The sequence below is a fragment of the Schistocerca serialis genome, chromosome 1 (genome assembly GCF_023864345.2).
Source record: "Schistocerca serialis cubense isolate TAMUIC-IGC-003099 chromosome 1, iqSchSeri2.2, whole genome shotgun sequence".
NCBI lineage: Eukaryota > Metazoa > Arthropoda > Insecta > Orthoptera > Acrididae > Schistocerca > Schistocerca serialis.
Window position 1 is genome coordinate 753,732,446 of NC_064638.1, and position 18,453 is coordinate 753,750,898.

Here is an 18,453-nt window from a genome sequence, read left to right on the forward strand (position 1 = left end):
GCGATCGCTACATCTCAGAGAGGATGTCACCATTTTAGTCGCAAAAAAAATTTTGTAGATCTTTGATGAGACGTTTTACATCCCATTTTACTACGTTACTGCGTGAACTAAATTAATAACTTACATTGTTTTCCCCTTCCTTTAAAAAAGTAAATGTGAATGTAATCGTAAAAATCGTAAAAGTTATTAAAATAACTTGTGTAAAAATGATTGTTTTTTGACAAAACGTCGAAGTACCGAGGATTAAATAGTTGCTGTAGTAATCGGTCCGATATTTACACAGGAATCCTAAGTTAGACTGTGCAACGTTAGGGGACAATAAATTAACATCAAAATAACACAAAGAGAATAGCAAGAAGAAAACATGTCTCTTTGGCGTACCTTCGGAAACGGTTCACCGACGACGTGGCAGAACATTGAAGCGTCTTCGCCCGGCCTTCTGGATTGTATTCGTGGTGTGACCTTTACTTCAGGTATAGCTGAAACAAATGCAAACAATAGTCGGTGTAATTTATGTGTTTATAGTGTTTTCACAATCAATCAGGAGCTGCAGGGTCTATTGCTTACATGTGTTTTCCATGTACAATCTTAGGAACTACCATGCTACCAGAAATCAATTACTGTGGTATCTAGAGTGATAGTGTAGTAGCAAAATTACATTACGACATAGTGGTCAAGATTTGGAAGTCAATACCCCGGGGACAGATGAATATTCAATGTGTTCATAGACCTACCTTTTCCAAATAGAAGGGTAAGGAATTTTATATCGAGAAACACAAAGTTTGGCTTAAGTCGCTGCAAACATCACCATGTTTTGTACACAAAAGTTCATGTACTGTTAAACGCGCTCTTGTTTCTCAAATGTAAAAGTGGGACTAAAAATACGCTTCTTTTTTATTTTTTGCTGTGACAACTTTGTCACTTTCTCAACGAGGGGCGCTGTCCCAGAAACAAATTTATACGGTTCCATTCCCCCGGCTCCGATCAAGGTTTTCGGCTGGTTTCTCTTGGTTGTAAGGCGTATGCCGGGACAGGCAAGCCCCACCCATTTATTCCCAATTTGGATCCTCCATTTGCTCCACCATCAGCCTGACTGACATCTGGCTGAACAGAACTGCGACTTATTAATGGGATGGGTCTCAAACAGCCCGCTTCGTTCTTGAGAATAAAAAATGAAATCCATTACCTACATTCTTAGAGTCTCCAACGAATCTACATCTACAAACATAATCCTCAAGGCAGTTTGCAGTGCCTGGCAGACGCCACATGATATCGATCGTATCTATTTTGTTTAATTTCTATTCGCATACTGAGCGAGGCAGAACTGACTGCCTGCATGCCTCTGTATGAGCAAAAATCTCTCTTACTTTCAAAATCTGTACACGAGATATACGCTGGTGACAGCATAATAGTCAGACAGTGTTTTTGGAATACAGGTTCTCTAAATATACTTAGTAGGGTTTCGTGGGAACTACATCGCCTTTCTTCCAAGGTTTGCCACTGCAACTCCTGAGCGCTACCGTTACTCTTTTGTACGGGCTATGCCGACCTGTTATGGCCTTAACAGCGTTTTTCTGAACTCGTTCGATTCCCATTGTCATGATTTCTTCATACAGGCTCTAAACTCTAGAACAACGAGTCGATCTAGTACCGTCTGATATGCGGTTTACTCTACAGATGTAACGCACTTTCCCGTGAACTCTGAAACACATCTAAGTCTTCCATTCTCCTTCGTAATACTGATTTTACGTAACCGACCACTTCACATCTGTTCTTAGTACCAATTTCGTGCGTATACAATGTGACAGGCTCAAAATCTTCCTCACAAATTTTGTAATCTGATACCGCTAGGTTCTGTCTGTATATTGTAGTGATTATCGTATATTTATCCACATTTAAAGGAAGTTGCCATTTATTACACCACGTGTAAATTTTGTTCAAGTCTTTCAGCAATTTATTACGAACTTCTAACGCCAGCACTTCTCTGTACACACCTTCATCGTCAGAAAACAACCTTATAGTACTGCTGATCCTATCTGATAGGTCGTTTAAGTATATCGAAAAACCTCCTTGGGCCGCATTCGATCTTACTCTCGTTTTTGTGGAACAGTCGCCGTCCAGTATAAAGTGTTGGATATAAAATTTATCGGTGTTGATCACCAATTCGAGACAAATTTTATATTGAAAATTAAGATGGGGCGCTCAGCACACTTGACGATATTAGTTCTTATTATGTACTTGATTCTGTTAGTTAAATGTTCAACAAACCACTTACATATTTAATAAGACACGCCGTATGATGGTACCTCGGTTAGTAGTCGACGATTCGATACAGTCTTTCTGGTATCGCTTTCGACTTAAATAAGCAGTTTGACGGCTGTTCCACCTACAACAACAGGACACATGCTGTTCAAAAGGTCACAAAAGGGCATCAGGTCGCGAGAATCTATCAGTGTCGCTCATGCATTATCCGTGGCAGGAGCTTACGATGTACAACAAGCGGCCTCGTGCATTTGCGTCCATAAGAGAACAGTAAGTATAGTTGCTTTGAATGGCCTGTTCTCCACCGTGTAGGAAATACACGGGATGGCACTGGACGCACCGCGCCCACCTCTTAGGCCCGGAGCCTATACGTGACAGCTCTGGAAGAGCCGTCGTTTCTTTTTTGAGACACTCGGAAAACGGCAGCCGCTGGGATGAACTGCTCATCTCCACCATGAGGCATTACGCTCGTGACCACCATTAAAACGTCGCCCATTTAGCACCTGCCTCTTTTTTTCTACCTCATGAAGACGGGTTTACGCTGACGATGTGTAGTGCTGAGTGCTCAGTTTATCGCACGAGTGAGAGAACCAGAGTACCCTCAGCAGGACAAACTGGGACATTCTCGAGTGGAAGTACACTCCCCCAAGTATATCGGACAGTGATTATAATACAGCTGACACTATCTAGACCATAGTTGCCTGAGTTCAAGAATTAACGCCGTCGTATGGGAAAATGACTAATTTACAGAAGTTGAAGAAAGTGGACTCGGTTATTTACTCATTTATACATTTATCTCACTTGTCGAGGTTAGTGCCTTCTACCTCTCTCTTATGTCTAATCAGACTTCTTTAGTAAGTTGACATTACAAGAAATGCAACACATGATCAGTAAATAATAGTATAATAGTAATAATAATATTACCAATAATGATAATAAAAATAATAATGATAATGATGATAATAGATAGATACACAGATAGACATAATAATGACTATACGCTAATTTCAGAAACTTAGTTCTAATTATCAGTGTGTTAATTTTTGTCAAATGTGAGCCAAAATGTTTGGCAGCAGTGTAGAAGGCATCCATAAGTTGACTGAACCGTAGAAGAACTGTGGATTAAGGTTAGCACGTCAGATGGAGGCCATAAGACAGAAATAGATAGGATGGCTTCGACGGTATCGCTGTAGATGGTTAGGTGAAAGTGGGGGAGGTACAATAGAGAGATTGCTTGTGCTATGATCAGTGTTAGAAGGTTAGTGGGAGTGATTGTCATGTGCCACAGATTGCTCCAGGACAGATGAAGAAGTATTTCGGAAAACGGAAAAGTTGAAAGGCGGCGATCCCAGCGTGGTGCCCTTATTAGTGTCCGGTGTCTAAGGCTTTAACGGACACACATGCAAACTACAACTGCACTAGACACAGGTCTGTCAGTACACAAGCATATTCTGTAAGCCGAAAAAGTTCCGAGACTGGATTAACAAAAAGTAGAGAGAAGTTAACATGGTATTTTCAATACTTCAAGCGCTCTACATAGCTTCCACCACTTCAATACAATGCAGAAAATATTCATACTATGATTTGAAACTATCAGAAAAGACCTTCTTTGGATTGTTGTTCACAGCACGCTTCACATTGGCTTCAATGTCGGTTATGTCATCAAATGTTGAACCTACCTTCATGAGAATTTCTGCACTTTGCCGTTTTGTGGTATGTTCGTACCGATAACACCAAGTCTCGCCACTTGTGATTATTGTTTCCAGAAGATAACTGTCCGCGTTTTGCATTTCAAGTCGCGGCATTTGTCCACCTGTCGTTATTTTTGTTAGGAACTCAAGGTGTGGGTGACACACTTCCCTCTCCTTCACAACGTTCTGGAGAATATCTCCACTTAAACCTACCCGCTCACAACTGACTAGCCGAATGCACACCTGTTGTTTACAATTTTTATTTAAAGCTGCCATCGCAGTTACTGCGGTGACGTCACTTGTACTCCGTCCCAATCGGCCTTGAAGGCCCAACGGTACCGACGGACTACTGTGACATCCTCAACACACAGGCGTCACTCAAAGCGGATATAAAGGGGCGAGGTGTGGTTAACAGACAGATCTCCCGGCCGTTGTCAGTTTTCGTGACCGGAGCCGCTACTTCTCAGTCAAGTAGCTTCCCAATTGGCCTCACAAGTGCTGAGTGCTGAGTGCTGAGGGCTATTAGCGTTCGGCAGACCCGGATGGTCACCCATCCAAGTGCAACCCGTCCCACATCGCCTCGGTGATCTGAGGCGGAGCGGTGTTACCATTGCGGCAAGCCGTTGGCGATCTCGCTTGTACGCCAGGAATAAAATCAGTCTCGTAACTTTTCGGATCGCTGGAGTATGTAGCACGTTTGACTGAAAAGGTTGCAGCATTGCAGAATGGTTCAGAAGTTGTCTAATCATCAGAAAAGCAAGAAATAATAATGTTAACAGGTGAGATGGACGGAAGAAGACAGAAACAGATAGCATGGCTTGGATAGTGTGGTTGAAAGTAGTAAGGAGAGAGTCGCGAAGGCGCAGTAGTCAGGTGGTTTGTGCTATGATCACTACCCGAATCGTGCTGTGAGTTTCTGTCATGTACCAGACATTGCAGAAGGAGAAATGAAGGGATATTTAGGAAAACGGAAGGGTTGAAAGGTGCCGGTGTCGGCGTACCATTCTTAGCTGTGTTTACTATGAAAGGCTTTAATGAGCACTTTTTCACGCAAAAGAAAACGACTCTGTGAATCCACAACCATAGAGTCACGCATCTACTATAATAACTTTTCAAAGAGCCCGTAAGGTGTGATATCTAGATGTGGTGGAGGAACTAGAAATATATATCGCCAAAAGAAAGGAACCACACAAGATTCTGAATGATTCTGAATGAATGAAATAGGTTTTCGCCGCATCGCTTACTCGAACACCATGGATGAAGTTCTGTGGTAAATCTGGCATGCTTGATGTCTCCCTCATGCCGTAGCCATGAAAGCAAAATGCTGTCATGTAAACTGACAATAGGTGAGTGGATGCCAGCAAGACCAGCTATCTGTAGCATACATTCAGTGGACACCACAAGCCTATGCTCGATGTTCAACATACTGCCTGTGTGTACACTTGCTTTTGTCTTCCTGTACACTTGCATATCTTTACATTTATTACGTAAACATTCATATGTGTTAATTGAATATTTTATGTATTTGTAATATTCTTCATTATTTGATCTGTGATATTACTTTGAAAATTATGACAGGTGAAGAAGGTAGTGTGCACTTATGTGAGGGAGCTGGTATACTGTGACATGGCTGACACGATAACATTCCTCATTGTTTCAGCTGTACAATTTCCGTAGTTTGCTATAGGTTTCTCGCCTTGTTGAGAAACTGTACCTCACAGTACTAGGAATAAATTACTTAGTGATATTTTGCGGCGTTGGTGCCATTGTCTTTGTCTGTTTTAATGTTACATTACTATCACCTTTGTACCAACACCTCATTTTTTAAGTTTTTATTCATGTTTTTAATCAGAAAATGATGTGTGTAGCGGGTCGATACTGGTTATTTGAATAAAAAAAGTATCGGATGATCTAGGCAATGTATTTTTCTCTATATTAACAGCGCTTACTGTTCTCCAAAGACGTCATTTCTTCACTTATGAAACGTGCTAATACTCGTATAAGCACGCCAGACACAATACTAGTCTCTCCCAAGAGATGCCGCTCTGATACCGTGTAACACCACCTCCATCCTAGGTAGTGGCCTCAATTCGGTGACGAAGGGAGAGTACGAGTGTATTAGGTATTACATATCACACTGAAAGCTTTCATTAATCATTAGATTCCGTGGACCTACCAAACTGCATCCATGTTGATTGCTACGTATCACCCTCTGTTTCAAAAAGTCTCATGTATTTTCTATGGGAGTGAGATCGGGCCATATAGTGGGCCGGTCGAGGTACTATAGGATGCCTCAGTAGTCATAGACCCGCAGCCTTGCGAGCACGTCTGCTGCCATCCAAGGTGCATGAAGCATGCGAGGTGTGGCTAGAAAAAAACCGGACTAGTACTGGTGAAACAATAAAACGAATGCAATAAGGCTGAAAGTCGCGTGGCCTGTCACGTGACTCTCGCTCCGCCTACTGCTCGAGTTTCATCTGCCTCCTGCACTCAGTCTGCCCGTGGCGTCTGTTTTAAGTAGTTGACGTTTTGTCTGTGCGTCGGAAAATGTTGAGTGTACAGAAAGAACAGCGTGTTAACATCAAATTTTGTTTCAAACTAGGAAAATCTGCAAGTGAAACGTTTGTAATGTTACAGCAAGTGTGCGGCGATGATTGTTTATCGCGAACACAAGTGTTTGAGTGGTTTAAACGATTTAAAGATGGCCGCGAAGACACCAGTGACTTGTTCGACAAGATCGCCGTTTAACAATCAGAGCAGTGTCTGAGTTAACAGGAGTTGACAAGGAAAGTGTCGAACAAGTTTACCGATTTTTTCAATGTTTGCATCAGTTTTTGCTGACAATGGTCTGCCAGTGCGAGTGTCATCACTGGTGTCTTCACGGCCATCTTTAAATCGTTTAAACCACTCAAACACTTGTGTTCGCGATAAACAATCATCGCCGTACACTTGTTGTAACATTACAAACGTTTCACTTGCAGATTTTCCTAGTTTGAAACAAAATTTGATGTTAACACGCTGTTCTTTCTGTACACTCAACATTTTCCGACGCACAGACAAAACGTCAACTACTTAAAACAGACGCCACGGGCAGACTGAGTGCAGGAGGCAGATGAAACTCGAGCAGTAGGCGGAGCGAGAGTCACGTGACAGGCCACGCGACTTTCAGCCTTATTGCATTCGTTTTATTGTTTCACCAGTACTAGTCCGGATTTTTTCTAGCCACACCTCGTACTCATCATGATGTAGAAAAGAACACTTGGTCACCGGTAATGCTTAAATAAGCAACCTGTTAGGTGATCACAGTAACCTGTATTATTAAGTGCAAGTCATGGTAAGAAAGCACCCCAAATACGTCATAGAATACCTACGTCCTGAACTACATCTTCCACACTCTGCCGGTTAAAAGTCTCATACTGTCTTCCATCACTTAAAAAGATGCAAAATCACATGTCGATTTTCTATGTTTTTTTTTGCCCACAGAAGGCGAGCTACTCTATTTGCCGCTGTCAGAAACGCACTTTTGTGAGGCATTAGCAGCCGATTGTCGGTTGCATGCAGTACCCCTCGGAACGTTCGCTCGGTTGAGATGGACATGTGCTCACTGACAGGAGCAATTCCTGTCTAGTCTGAAACCGTATTCCATTTACTTGATTCAATGACAAAGTGTCCGATCGCATGCATCAGACTGTTCGCCTTCATAACCTCACTCGCTCTCTGTGTCCCCAGCTAGCCTCCAAGTGGAAACGAGAATAGCTTGAGAGTCACAGTAGATGTGAGAGCAGTTGTGTGCTCCCAAGGAGTCAGAACCTGCATTGAGACTGCCACAGAGCTAGACGTGCTCGCCTAAAAAAAAAATCTCTCCTTTCAGTTTACTAATATTATGATGACGATTGAGCCGTCAAAATCAAGACCGCTCTCCAACGCTTTCTACGCCTCGTGGCTACGACATGTCGCTGCCTACATCAGTACGAAATGTGTTGCTACTCGGGTGTCTTTAATCTGGTTGCTCAAAAGTGTGTATTTCAGCCTGTTGGTTAGTTGAGATGGATGAGGAAGGTAAGGTGGAAGTCGAGGAGGCTCAAATGGCGAGTTGTTTGTCCCATGATTATTACCTGAATTTTGGCGGTTTGTCAGGTACCAAAGACAACAATGGAATGAGAGAATTGACCTTTACGATAACGGAATGGTGCTAATGTCGACGTACTTTGGCTTCGACACAGCATTTGCGTATGTCAATGTGTAAAGCGAAAATGCGAATAGAAGTACACTGAATTGACAAAAGGCATGGGATAGCGATACGCACATATAGAGATGGCGGTAGTATCGAGTACACAGGGTGCAAAAGTGCAGAGCACTGGTACAGCTGTCTTTTGTACTTACGTGATTCATGTGGAAAAGTTTCCGACTCGATTATGATCGCACGTCAGGAATGGTAGTTGGAGGTAAACGCATGGGACGTTCAGTTTCGGAAATCGTTAGAGAATTCTATGTTCTGAGATCCACAGTGACAAAAGTGTGCCGATAATACCAAATTTCATGTATTATCTCCCACTACGGACAACGAGGTGGCCGGTGGTCTTCCCTTCACGACCGAGAGCAGCGTAGTTTGCGTAAAGTTGCCATTGCTATCAGACAAGAGACACTGCCTGAAATAATGCAGAAATCAATGTGAGACGTACAACGAACGTATCGGTTACGAATGTGCGGCGAAATTTGGAATAAATGGGCTGTGGCAGCAGACAACCGACGCGAGTTCCTTTGGTAACAGCACGACATAGCCTCCAGCGCCTCCCCTGGGCTTGTGGCCACATCGCTTGGACCGCAGATGACTGGCCTGGTCAGGTGTATCCCGATTTCAGTTGGTAAGAGCTGGTGGTAGGGTTCGTGTGTGGCGCAGACCCACGAAGCCACGGATGCAAGACATCGTGCAAGTTGATGGTTTACATGGGATGGACTGGATCCTCTGGTACAACTGAACCGATCAGTGACCGGAAATGGTTACGTTACGCTACTTGGAGACCATTTTCAGCCATTTATGGACTTCAGGTTTCCAAAAAGCGATGCAATTTTTATCGATAACAATGTGCCATGTTACCGGGCCACAGTTGTTCACGATTGATGAAGAACATCCTGGACGATTCGAGCGAATGATCTGGCCACCCAGTTGGCCCGATCTGTAACCCATCGAACATTTCTGAGATTTAATAGAGAGATCAGTTATTGCACCGGCAACACTTTCGAAATTATGGGCGGGATGATAATTAAATGGACACCCTAGCTGCAACCAGGCGTTGATATACTTCGTTGGGGACATTTTGAAAATGTGTGCCCCGACCGGGACTCGAATTCGGGATCTCCTTCTCACATGGCAGACGCTCTATCCATCTGAGTCGCCGAAGGCACAGATAATAGTGCGCCTGCAGGGATTTATCCCTTGCACACTCCCCGTGAGACCCACATTCCCAACATGTCCACATCACTACATTCGTAGTGCGCCTAACAGATGTTTACGTATCATACTCATTACTCGTGGCAGATGAATCTACCAACTCCCGTACGAGTTCGGGCATAGTGTGTGCGTTCGCACAAGGAGGTCAATGGCCGGGAAGTCATATTTTAAGTATATATGACGGTAGTATCTGTTCCCAAAAGAACAGTTACCGTAGATGACCATGCAGCTTTGCTAGAATGAAATGATGATTAAATGGACACCCTAGCTGCAACCAGGCGTTGATATACTTCATTGGGGACATGTTGAAAATGTGTGCCCCGACCGGGAGTCGAACTCGGGATCTCCTGCTTACATGGCAGACGCTCTATCCATCTGAGCCACCGAGGGCACTACGAATGTAATGGTGTGGACATGTTGCGAATGTGCAAGGGATAATTTCCCGCAAGCGCACTATTCTCTGTGCCCTCGGTGGCTCAGATGGATAGAGCGTCTGCCTTGTAATCTGGAGATCCCGTGTTCGAGTCCCGGTCGGGGCACACATTTTCAACATGTCCCCAGTGAAGTATATCAACGCCTGGTTGCAGCTAGGGTGTCCATTTAATTATCATTTCATTCTAGCAAAGCTGCATGGTCATTTACGGTAAGTGTTCTTTTGGGAACAGATACTACCGTCATATATAATTATGGGCGGCTATAGAGGCTGCATGCTTCAATATTTTTGCACGGGCTTCCAACGACTTGTTGAGTCCACGCCACTTTGATTTGCTAAACTAAACCGGGCAAAAGGAGCCGCGGCATCATATTTGGAGGTATCCCATGGACTTGTGTCACCTCGTGTATAGTGTTTTCCTGGCACTCGGTATGAGATGTGGGATGGTGTGGAGTTATTAGTAAGGTATGAAAAATGACTGTAAAGAAATGAGCTTTGCGTTAGACACGAAGCAACGCGCAAAACCGCAGCGCGTCAGACTCACTGTGCACGGTGAGGACGTGCGTCTGCACGACGTCCTTGTTGCGCTGCGCGTGGCAGGTGTAGTTTCCGGCGTGCACCAGCTGTATGCGCGTCAGGTAGAGCGAGCCGTCGCTGAAGACGCGCACGTCGGGCTCGCCCAGCTCGGACAGGTCGGCGCCGTAGCGCCGCCACACGATGGGCGGCGGCGGCGTGCCAGTCACGTCGCACTTGATGTCCACGTTGTCGCCCACGCGCGCCGACAGGTGGTTCACCTGCAGCGCCGTGTCCAGCGACACCACCGACACACCTGCCGACACACCCAGGCGCTCTTCAACAACGTGCATCCCAGTGCGCGGCAGTCGTCTCGAGGAACGAGGGAAGCGTACACACAGCGAGTCGGCGATTTTTCTCTGGTACGTCGCTGCAACAGATGCTGCTCCAGTAGTGTGCGCTTCTCAAGCGTTTTCAAGAAATTGTGCTTCAAAGTTTTACAACCCTGACGACAGTCCCCGCGTCGATCTGCGCCGTTTGTACAATCGGACTAGAAGTCTGCACATACCGAGTTTAATCTTTCGTCAAAGGCAATCATATATATCTGGAAAGGAATAATAATAGTAATAATAACAACAATAATAATCTTCGTGAATTCATTCGCGGCTATGTAGAATCAAGATAAAATGTTAATTTTCTGCAGATGCATTCACGTGCGTATCACAGTGAAGCAACACCCGGTTAAACATGTTTCAAATAATGTGTCTGCAACACGCACACGAATGTATCGATAAATAACTCTTCATTTCATCACGATTCCTTATTATACCTCGCCGCGGATGTAGGACAATGAGCATTCTTGTTACACTTGCGGAAAAACGTGTAACACCTTCCAGGACAAAGCCATTTGACTGACAAGCGAGGTGACAGGCACTTCATCGTCGTAAGAGCCCATAATAACATCCATTCTTACATTCAGACGATCCTAAAGGTACCGATTGTCAACCTGCGACAAATTCTGCCAAGCACTTTGCACGTTTTGTTGCAATTCGGCAGTGGGAACGAGTCAGTTCGCGCTTCACCAAGTCACATACGTGTTCAATTCGTGAGAGATCAGGTGACCTTGCTGCTCAGCGCTGTCGTTATACACCACTGAGAGGACGTTGCGTCGTAGCACCAAATTTTCGCTGTACCTTATCCTGTTGAAAAATCATATCACCTAACTGTCAAAGAAATGGTACACTAATGGCCATTAAAATTGCTACACCAACAAGAAATGCAGATGATAAACGGGTATTCATTGGACAAATATATTATACTAGAACTGACATGTGAATACATTTTCACGCAATTTGGGTGCATAGATTCTGAGAAATGAAGTACCCAGAACAACCACCTCTGGCCGTAATAACGGCCTTGATACGCCTGGGCATTGAGTCAAACAGAGCTTGGACGGCGTGTACAGGTACAGCTGTCTATGCAACTTCAACACGATACCACACTTCATCAAGAGTAGAGACTGGCGTATTGTGACGAACCAGTTGTTCGGCCACCATTGACCAGACGTTTTCAATTGGTGAGAGACCCGGAGAATGCACTGCCCAGGACAGTAGTCGAACATTTTCTGTATCCAGAAAGACCCGTACAGGACCTGCATAATGCGGTCGTGCATTACCCTGCTGAAATGTAGGGTTTCGCAGGGATCGAATGAAGGGTAGAACCACGGGTCGTAACACATCTGAAATGTACCGTCCACTGTTCAAAGTGCCGTCAATGCGAACGAGAGGTGAGCGAGACGTGTAACCAATGGTACCCCATACCATCACGCCGGGTGATACGCCAGTATGGCGATGACGAATACACGCTTCCAATGTGCGTCCACCGCGATGTCGCCAAACACGGGTGCGACCATCATGATGCTGTAAACAGAAAAAATGACCTCTTGCCATTCGTGCACCCGGTTCGTTGTTGAGTACACCATCGCAGGCGCTCCTGTCTGTGATGCAGCGTCAAGGGTAGCCGCAGCCATGGTCTCCGAGCTGATAGTCCACGCTGCTGCAAACGTCGTCGAACTGTTCGTGCAGATGGTTGTTGTCTTGCAAACGTCCCCATCTGTTGACTCAGGGATCGTGACGTGGCTGCACGATCCGTTACAGCCATGCGGATAAGACGCCTGTCATCTCGACTGCTAGTGATACGAGGCCGTTGGGATCCAGCACGGCGTTCCGTATTACCCTCCTGAAACCCACCGATTCCATATTCTGCTAACAGTCATTGGATCTCGACCAACGCGAGCAGCAATGTCGCGATACGATAAACCGCAATCATGATAGGCTACAATCCGACCTTTATCAAAGTCGGAAACGTGATGGTACGCATTTCTTGTCCTTACACGAGGCGGTCAACTGCTGTTTGTGTATGAGAAATTGGTTGGAAACTTTCCTCATGTCAGCACGTTGTAGGTGTCGCCACCGGCGGCAACCTTGTGTGAATGCTCTGAAAAGCTAATCATTTGCATATCACAGCATCTTCTTCCTGTCGGTTAAATTTCGCGTCTGTAGCACGTCAACTTCGTGGTGTAGCAATTTTAATGGCCAGTAGTGTAGTAGTACTGGGACAACAACTTCTACAGTGTTGTAGATACGGCCAAAAACTCCAACTGACGGCCCTCCACACATTGCACTCCGGAACACGCTGCTCATCAGGTCTCCGCTGTACACTTGTAATCCCATTACTCCCATACAGCCGCGCGGGATTAGCTGAGCGGTCTTAGGCTCTGCAGTCATGGACTGTGAGGCTGGTCCCGGCGGAGATTCGAGTCCTCCCTCGGGCATGGGTGTGTGTGTTTGTCCTTAGGATAATTTAGGTTAAGTACTGTGTAAGCTTAGGGACTGATGACCTTAGCAGTTAAGTCCCATAAGATTTCACACACATTTGAACACTTTGGAACTCCCATACAGGTAAAATCTGTTTTCATCACTGGGTACAACAGAGTGTCATTCCAGCCTTCAGTCGACTCTTTCACGACACTGGAGAATCAGTGCTTGGCGGTGTCTTGGTTTCCGTGTTAATCTGGCCAGAGGCACACGTGATCGCACTGTTCATGTAGGCAGACCGTTCCAAGTGGGCTTGGTGACACATCAGGTTCAACGTGTGCCCAGAATACTTCCCTGGATGATGTTTGGTGATCCACTGCTGCTCTCACAATGTATCTACGAGGGCTGTTCGGAAAGTAAAGAACGATAGATCGCGAAATGGAAACCACAGTGAAAATCAAAACTGTTTTATTTGCAACAGTTAGCTACAACTTCCAGCTACTTATCTCCATAGTCGCCGATCCGACTTAGACGTTAGTCGTAGCGTTGTACTAACTTTCCAATACCCTCGTTATAGAAGGCAGCCGGCAGTGCTTTCCGCCAATTCTCTTCGCTGGTCTACAGCTCGTTGTCTGTGCCAAAATGTTGTCTTCATAGCCAGCGGTTCATGTGGACAGAGATGAGACTCAGAGGGAGACAATTACGAGCTGTATTGTGGGTAATCAACAATTGTCTTGAAGAAGCCAGGGTGGCCGAGCGGTCTTAGGCACTACAGTCTGGAACCGCGCGACCGCTACGGTCGCAGGTTCGAATCCTGCCTCGGACATGGATGTGTGTGATGTCGTTAGGTTAGTTAGTTTTAAGTAGTTCTAAGTTCTAGGGGACTGATGACCTCAGAAGTTAAGTCCCATAGTGCTCAGAGCCATTTGACCCAATTGAAGAAACCGCACGACAGTTATGTAATGTCGGCTGCATAGCTTCAGGCGAGATTTCTCACCAGGCCCTCGTACTTGGCGGGAGACACTACTGTTCTAGGTATCTTTATGTGTTTCCTGTGTGCTCAGAACTAAAAAGAACGACGTAACGCGAATGACGGGCATACTAGAGACACTGCCCAACAAACCTGTGCAAAACTTCATCGGATTTTCACTGTGGTTTCCATTTCGTGACGGATCGTCCCTTGCTTTCCGAATAACCCTCGTATCTTGACGTGCGTGTGTACTACGAAGTGGTTCTGAACTTGGTATACCTGTGTGTCCCACAGACCTATGCTGAAAGCAGCGACACACCAATGATACTCTGTGTCCAACATTTGCAGCAACTGACGATACGTCAATCCAGCTTCCTGCATACCAAAAATGCGACCCTATTCAAACTGCTGAGGTTGTTCACAGGAGTACGTACTCGCCTTTTGGTACATGGTCGTACCCTAAAATAAATGATACATACACAATTCACCTCAGAACTCAGCATAGTTACTTCCTACAGTCAAAACAGAGGGCGCTGTTTCGCCGATGACCGTGATCGCTAACACTACAACCGCTCAGCACACAAACAGTATATATATCCAAGTACCACTGAACGCAGTCCTGGAGGGTATCACACTTTTATCAGCTGGGTATTATTTGAAAAAGTCATCTTACCGCCTTGAGCTGCTAGTAAAATACTTTATACAATCAGTTTCAGTCGTCTGAGCATCATCAGGTTCATGAAACTACACTACTGGCCATTAAAATTGCTACACCAAGAGGAAATGCAGATGATAAACGGGTATTAATTGGACAAATATATTGTACTAGAACTAACATGTGATTACATTTTCACGCAATTTGGGTGCATAGATCCTGAGAAATCAGTACCCAGAACAACCACCTCTGGCCGTAATAACGGCCTTGTTACGCCTGGGTATTGAGTCAAACAGAGCTTGGATGGCGTGTACAGGTACAGCTGCCCATGCAGCATCAACACGATACTACAGTTCATCAAGAGTAGTGACTGGCGTATTGTGACGAGCCATTTGCTCGGCCACCATTGACCAGACGTTTTCAATTGGTGAGAGACCTGGAGAATGCGCCAGGACAGCATCGAACATTTTCTGTATCCAGGAAGACCCATACAGGACCTGCATAATGCGGTCGTGCATTATCCTGCTGAAATGTAGCGTTTCGCAGGGATCGAATGAAGGGTAGAGCCACGGGTCGTAACACATCTGAAATGTACCGTCCACTGTTCAAAGTGCCGTCAATGCGAACAAGAGGTGAGCGAGACGTGTAACCAATGGCACCCCATACCATCACGCCGGGTAATACGCCAGTATGGCAATGACGAATACACGCTTCCAATGTGCGTTCACCGCGTTGTAGTCAAACACGGATGCGACCATCGTGATGCTGTAAACAGAAACTGGATTCATGCGAAAAAATGACGTTTTGCCATTTGTACACCCAGGTTCGTCGTTGAGTACACCATCCCATGTGCTGCTGTCTGTGATGCAGCATCAAGGGTATCCCCAGCAATGGTCTCCGAGCTGATAGTCCATGCTGCTGCAAACGTCGTCCAACTGTTCGTGCAGATGGTTGTTGTCTTGCAAACGTCCCCATCTGTTGACTCAGGGATCGAGACGTGGTTGCACGATTTGTTACAGCCATGTGGATAAGATGCCTGTCATCTCGACTGCTAGCGATACGAGGCTGTTGGGGTCCAGCACGGCGTTCCGTATTACCCTTCTGAACCCAGCGACTCCATATTCTGCTAACAGTCATCGGATGTCCACCAACGCGAGCAACTATGTGGCGATATGATAAACCGCAATCGCGATAGGCTACAGTCCGACCTTTATCGAAGTCGGAAACGTGATGGTACGCATTTCTCCTCCTTAAACGAGGCATCAAAACAACGTTTCACCAGGCAACGCCGGTCAACTGCTGTTTGTGTATGATAAAACGGTTGGAAACTCCCCTCATGTCAGCACGTTGTAAGTGTCGCCATCGGCACCAAACTTGTGTGAATGCTTTGAAAAGCTAATCATTTGCATATCACAGTATCTTCTTCCTGTTGGTTAAATTTCACGTCTGTAGCACGTCATCTTAATGGCCAGTAGTGTATTTACCAGCATCATGTTAGGCGAAATATAAAATCGTTGTCCTCAGGTGATTAAACAATGAACAATACTCTTTCATATCGTAATATAAATTTCGTCGTTGATCTGTTACATATTATTCACGGCTTTATTGGCAGACGGTAACGATTTTATATTTCGCTTCACATGGTAGTGTGAATACTTTTATGTACCTGATAATAGTAAGACGACTGAAATTGGTTGCATAAATATTTTACTAGCAGCTCATGGCAATTATATGTAATTTTTCATGTAAATATGAGCTATGTATCATCATCCCCAGAAAATGTATTTTATTGTTGTTTCTAATGTTACCGTGCGTCACAACGCCTGCAACGTAGACTTACCTCAAACAAAACAAGTTCCGCAGAGCGCCCGACTCTCCAGGCGAAGCGAGTCCGCCAGGAAATTCTAGCGGGCTGCTGGCAGAGGCTGCTAGCAAAGCGGAACTGTTTCGCGGCATGCATCACGGCACACCAGGACAGAAATCACGCTTCACAGCTTAACCACCAATGTGTGTTCGAGGGAGCGTTCCTGCGAGAGTTCTAGCTAGTGCTCCAAGCAGAGCCACTCGGGCGTCACTGTCGCCGCTACCGCCCCAGTTTATGGCAGCTGGCCTGTCTGCAGAAGGACCTGACGCTCTGCAACACCGGATGACACTGCCACTGCAGTGCCTATGCCGGTGTATTGTACACAATTGGACTTAATCTTAGCTCAGGACTGTCACAGACTTATAGTACTGTACAGTGATCTCTCCAAGGTAAGTGTTTGTGTGTCATTGGATAACTAAGTGCTTTTGGAGACAGAGCTGTAGTTGTGATTATAGGAATGCTTGCCGGAAGTGAAGTTGGAGTAGCACCCCTGTTTACAGTGACATCAGTGGCAAGTTGATGTTTGTTGTCAACATACACATTGGCAACGAAATGCAATGAAAACAGTTTCTTTCGGAAGAAACATCATTCGATGTTTATGGTGCAAGACTTCCAGTCAGCCACTTTAGCTAGTTGCGCTGACGCCGCTCTAGACAGCTGGTGCTCATGTATGCTACGCAAAACGCTCGTAAAATTTTGAATCTCGGTTTCTTGAAAATGCATGATAAGAGCATCGTACTAAGGCAGCATTCGTTCCATGTAAGAACGTACTGCAAACGTGGGAGAGATAAGCGAAATTACTGTCTCGTTGGGTGTACGCTTCCCTTGTGAGTGTGCTCAGTATGCGTTCGACATAACAGGGAGAGATACATAGCGTACATGTATGACAAACTTTCTTCACTATTATGCAGTGCGCTCGTAAAGCGCACAGGATACACAACCAGAATCAGAAGTAGCTGACAGTCCGCTGTAGATTTTACAACTTTCTTGTACTGTCAAGTGTAAACACGTAAACGCTAAAGGACGTGGATTATATTGGTTTGAGTTCTTCTTTCAAAGTGCTCGTTCGCCGACGGACGAGTCACATGGACACTTGGAAGCTTGAGTTCCCATCCTTAATCACACGAGAGATTCCCCTTCAAGCTTAATTTTTTGGGCCAGTCCGTTGTACGAGTTGACCATTGTCGCTACGGATTGATGCCTTCATTCCAGAATTTCAAACAAAATGAAGAGTGTCTGGAGTGTTTTACAGACATAACAGGCCATCACCATGTTTGTGGAAATCAATTTTGAACTAGTATTTGGTCCTGCAGTTTAGGAAATCACTCATATGAAGGTCTCAGATACAAGTGAAAGTAAATGAATAGTTTTGATGATGGAATTATGTAATGAAATTCGAAGTCTTTCTAACTTCTGCTTATAATAAGGAATGGTGTCTCTGCGACTAAGCTGTATACGGAATCGACAATAACTCATATGCAGTTTGTTTCTTCCCAATTTAATGAAGTATCATGTTAAGATACTCGTTAAAGAAATGTTATATTGTAAGCAGACTAAGCTTTTATAGCGTGCCGACGTTTAAAAGAATGATTTTTCGTTACATATTCACGTGAGGAAACCAATATTTGTCTTCTAACGAGACTCAAATGGTTCAAATGGCTCTGAGCACTATGCGACTTAACTTCTAAGGTCATCAGTCCCCTAGAACTTAGAACTACTTAAACCTAACTAACCTAAGGACATCACACATATCCATGCCGAGGCAGGATTCGAACCTGCGACCGTAGCGGTCACGCG

The 18,453-nt window shown here is 45.0% G+C and overlaps 1 protein-coding gene across 1 annotated transcript in view; it reads right to left on the reverse strand.

Annotated features, from left to right (window-relative positions):
• LOC126482112 (follistatin-related protein 5-like) overlaps positions 1-18,453 on the reverse strand; it is a 505,334-nt gene that overhangs the window by 47,760 nt on the left and 439,121 nt on the right. The window contains exons 8-9 of the mRNA XM_050106091.1: positions 10,383-10,667; positions 382-479 (exon numbers count right to left, since the gene is read on the reverse strand). Coding sequence (XP_049962048.1) covers positions 382-479; positions 10,383-10,667 — 383 coding nt within the window. The remainder of the gene's footprint in view (positions 1-381; positions 480-10,382; positions 10,668-18,453) is intronic.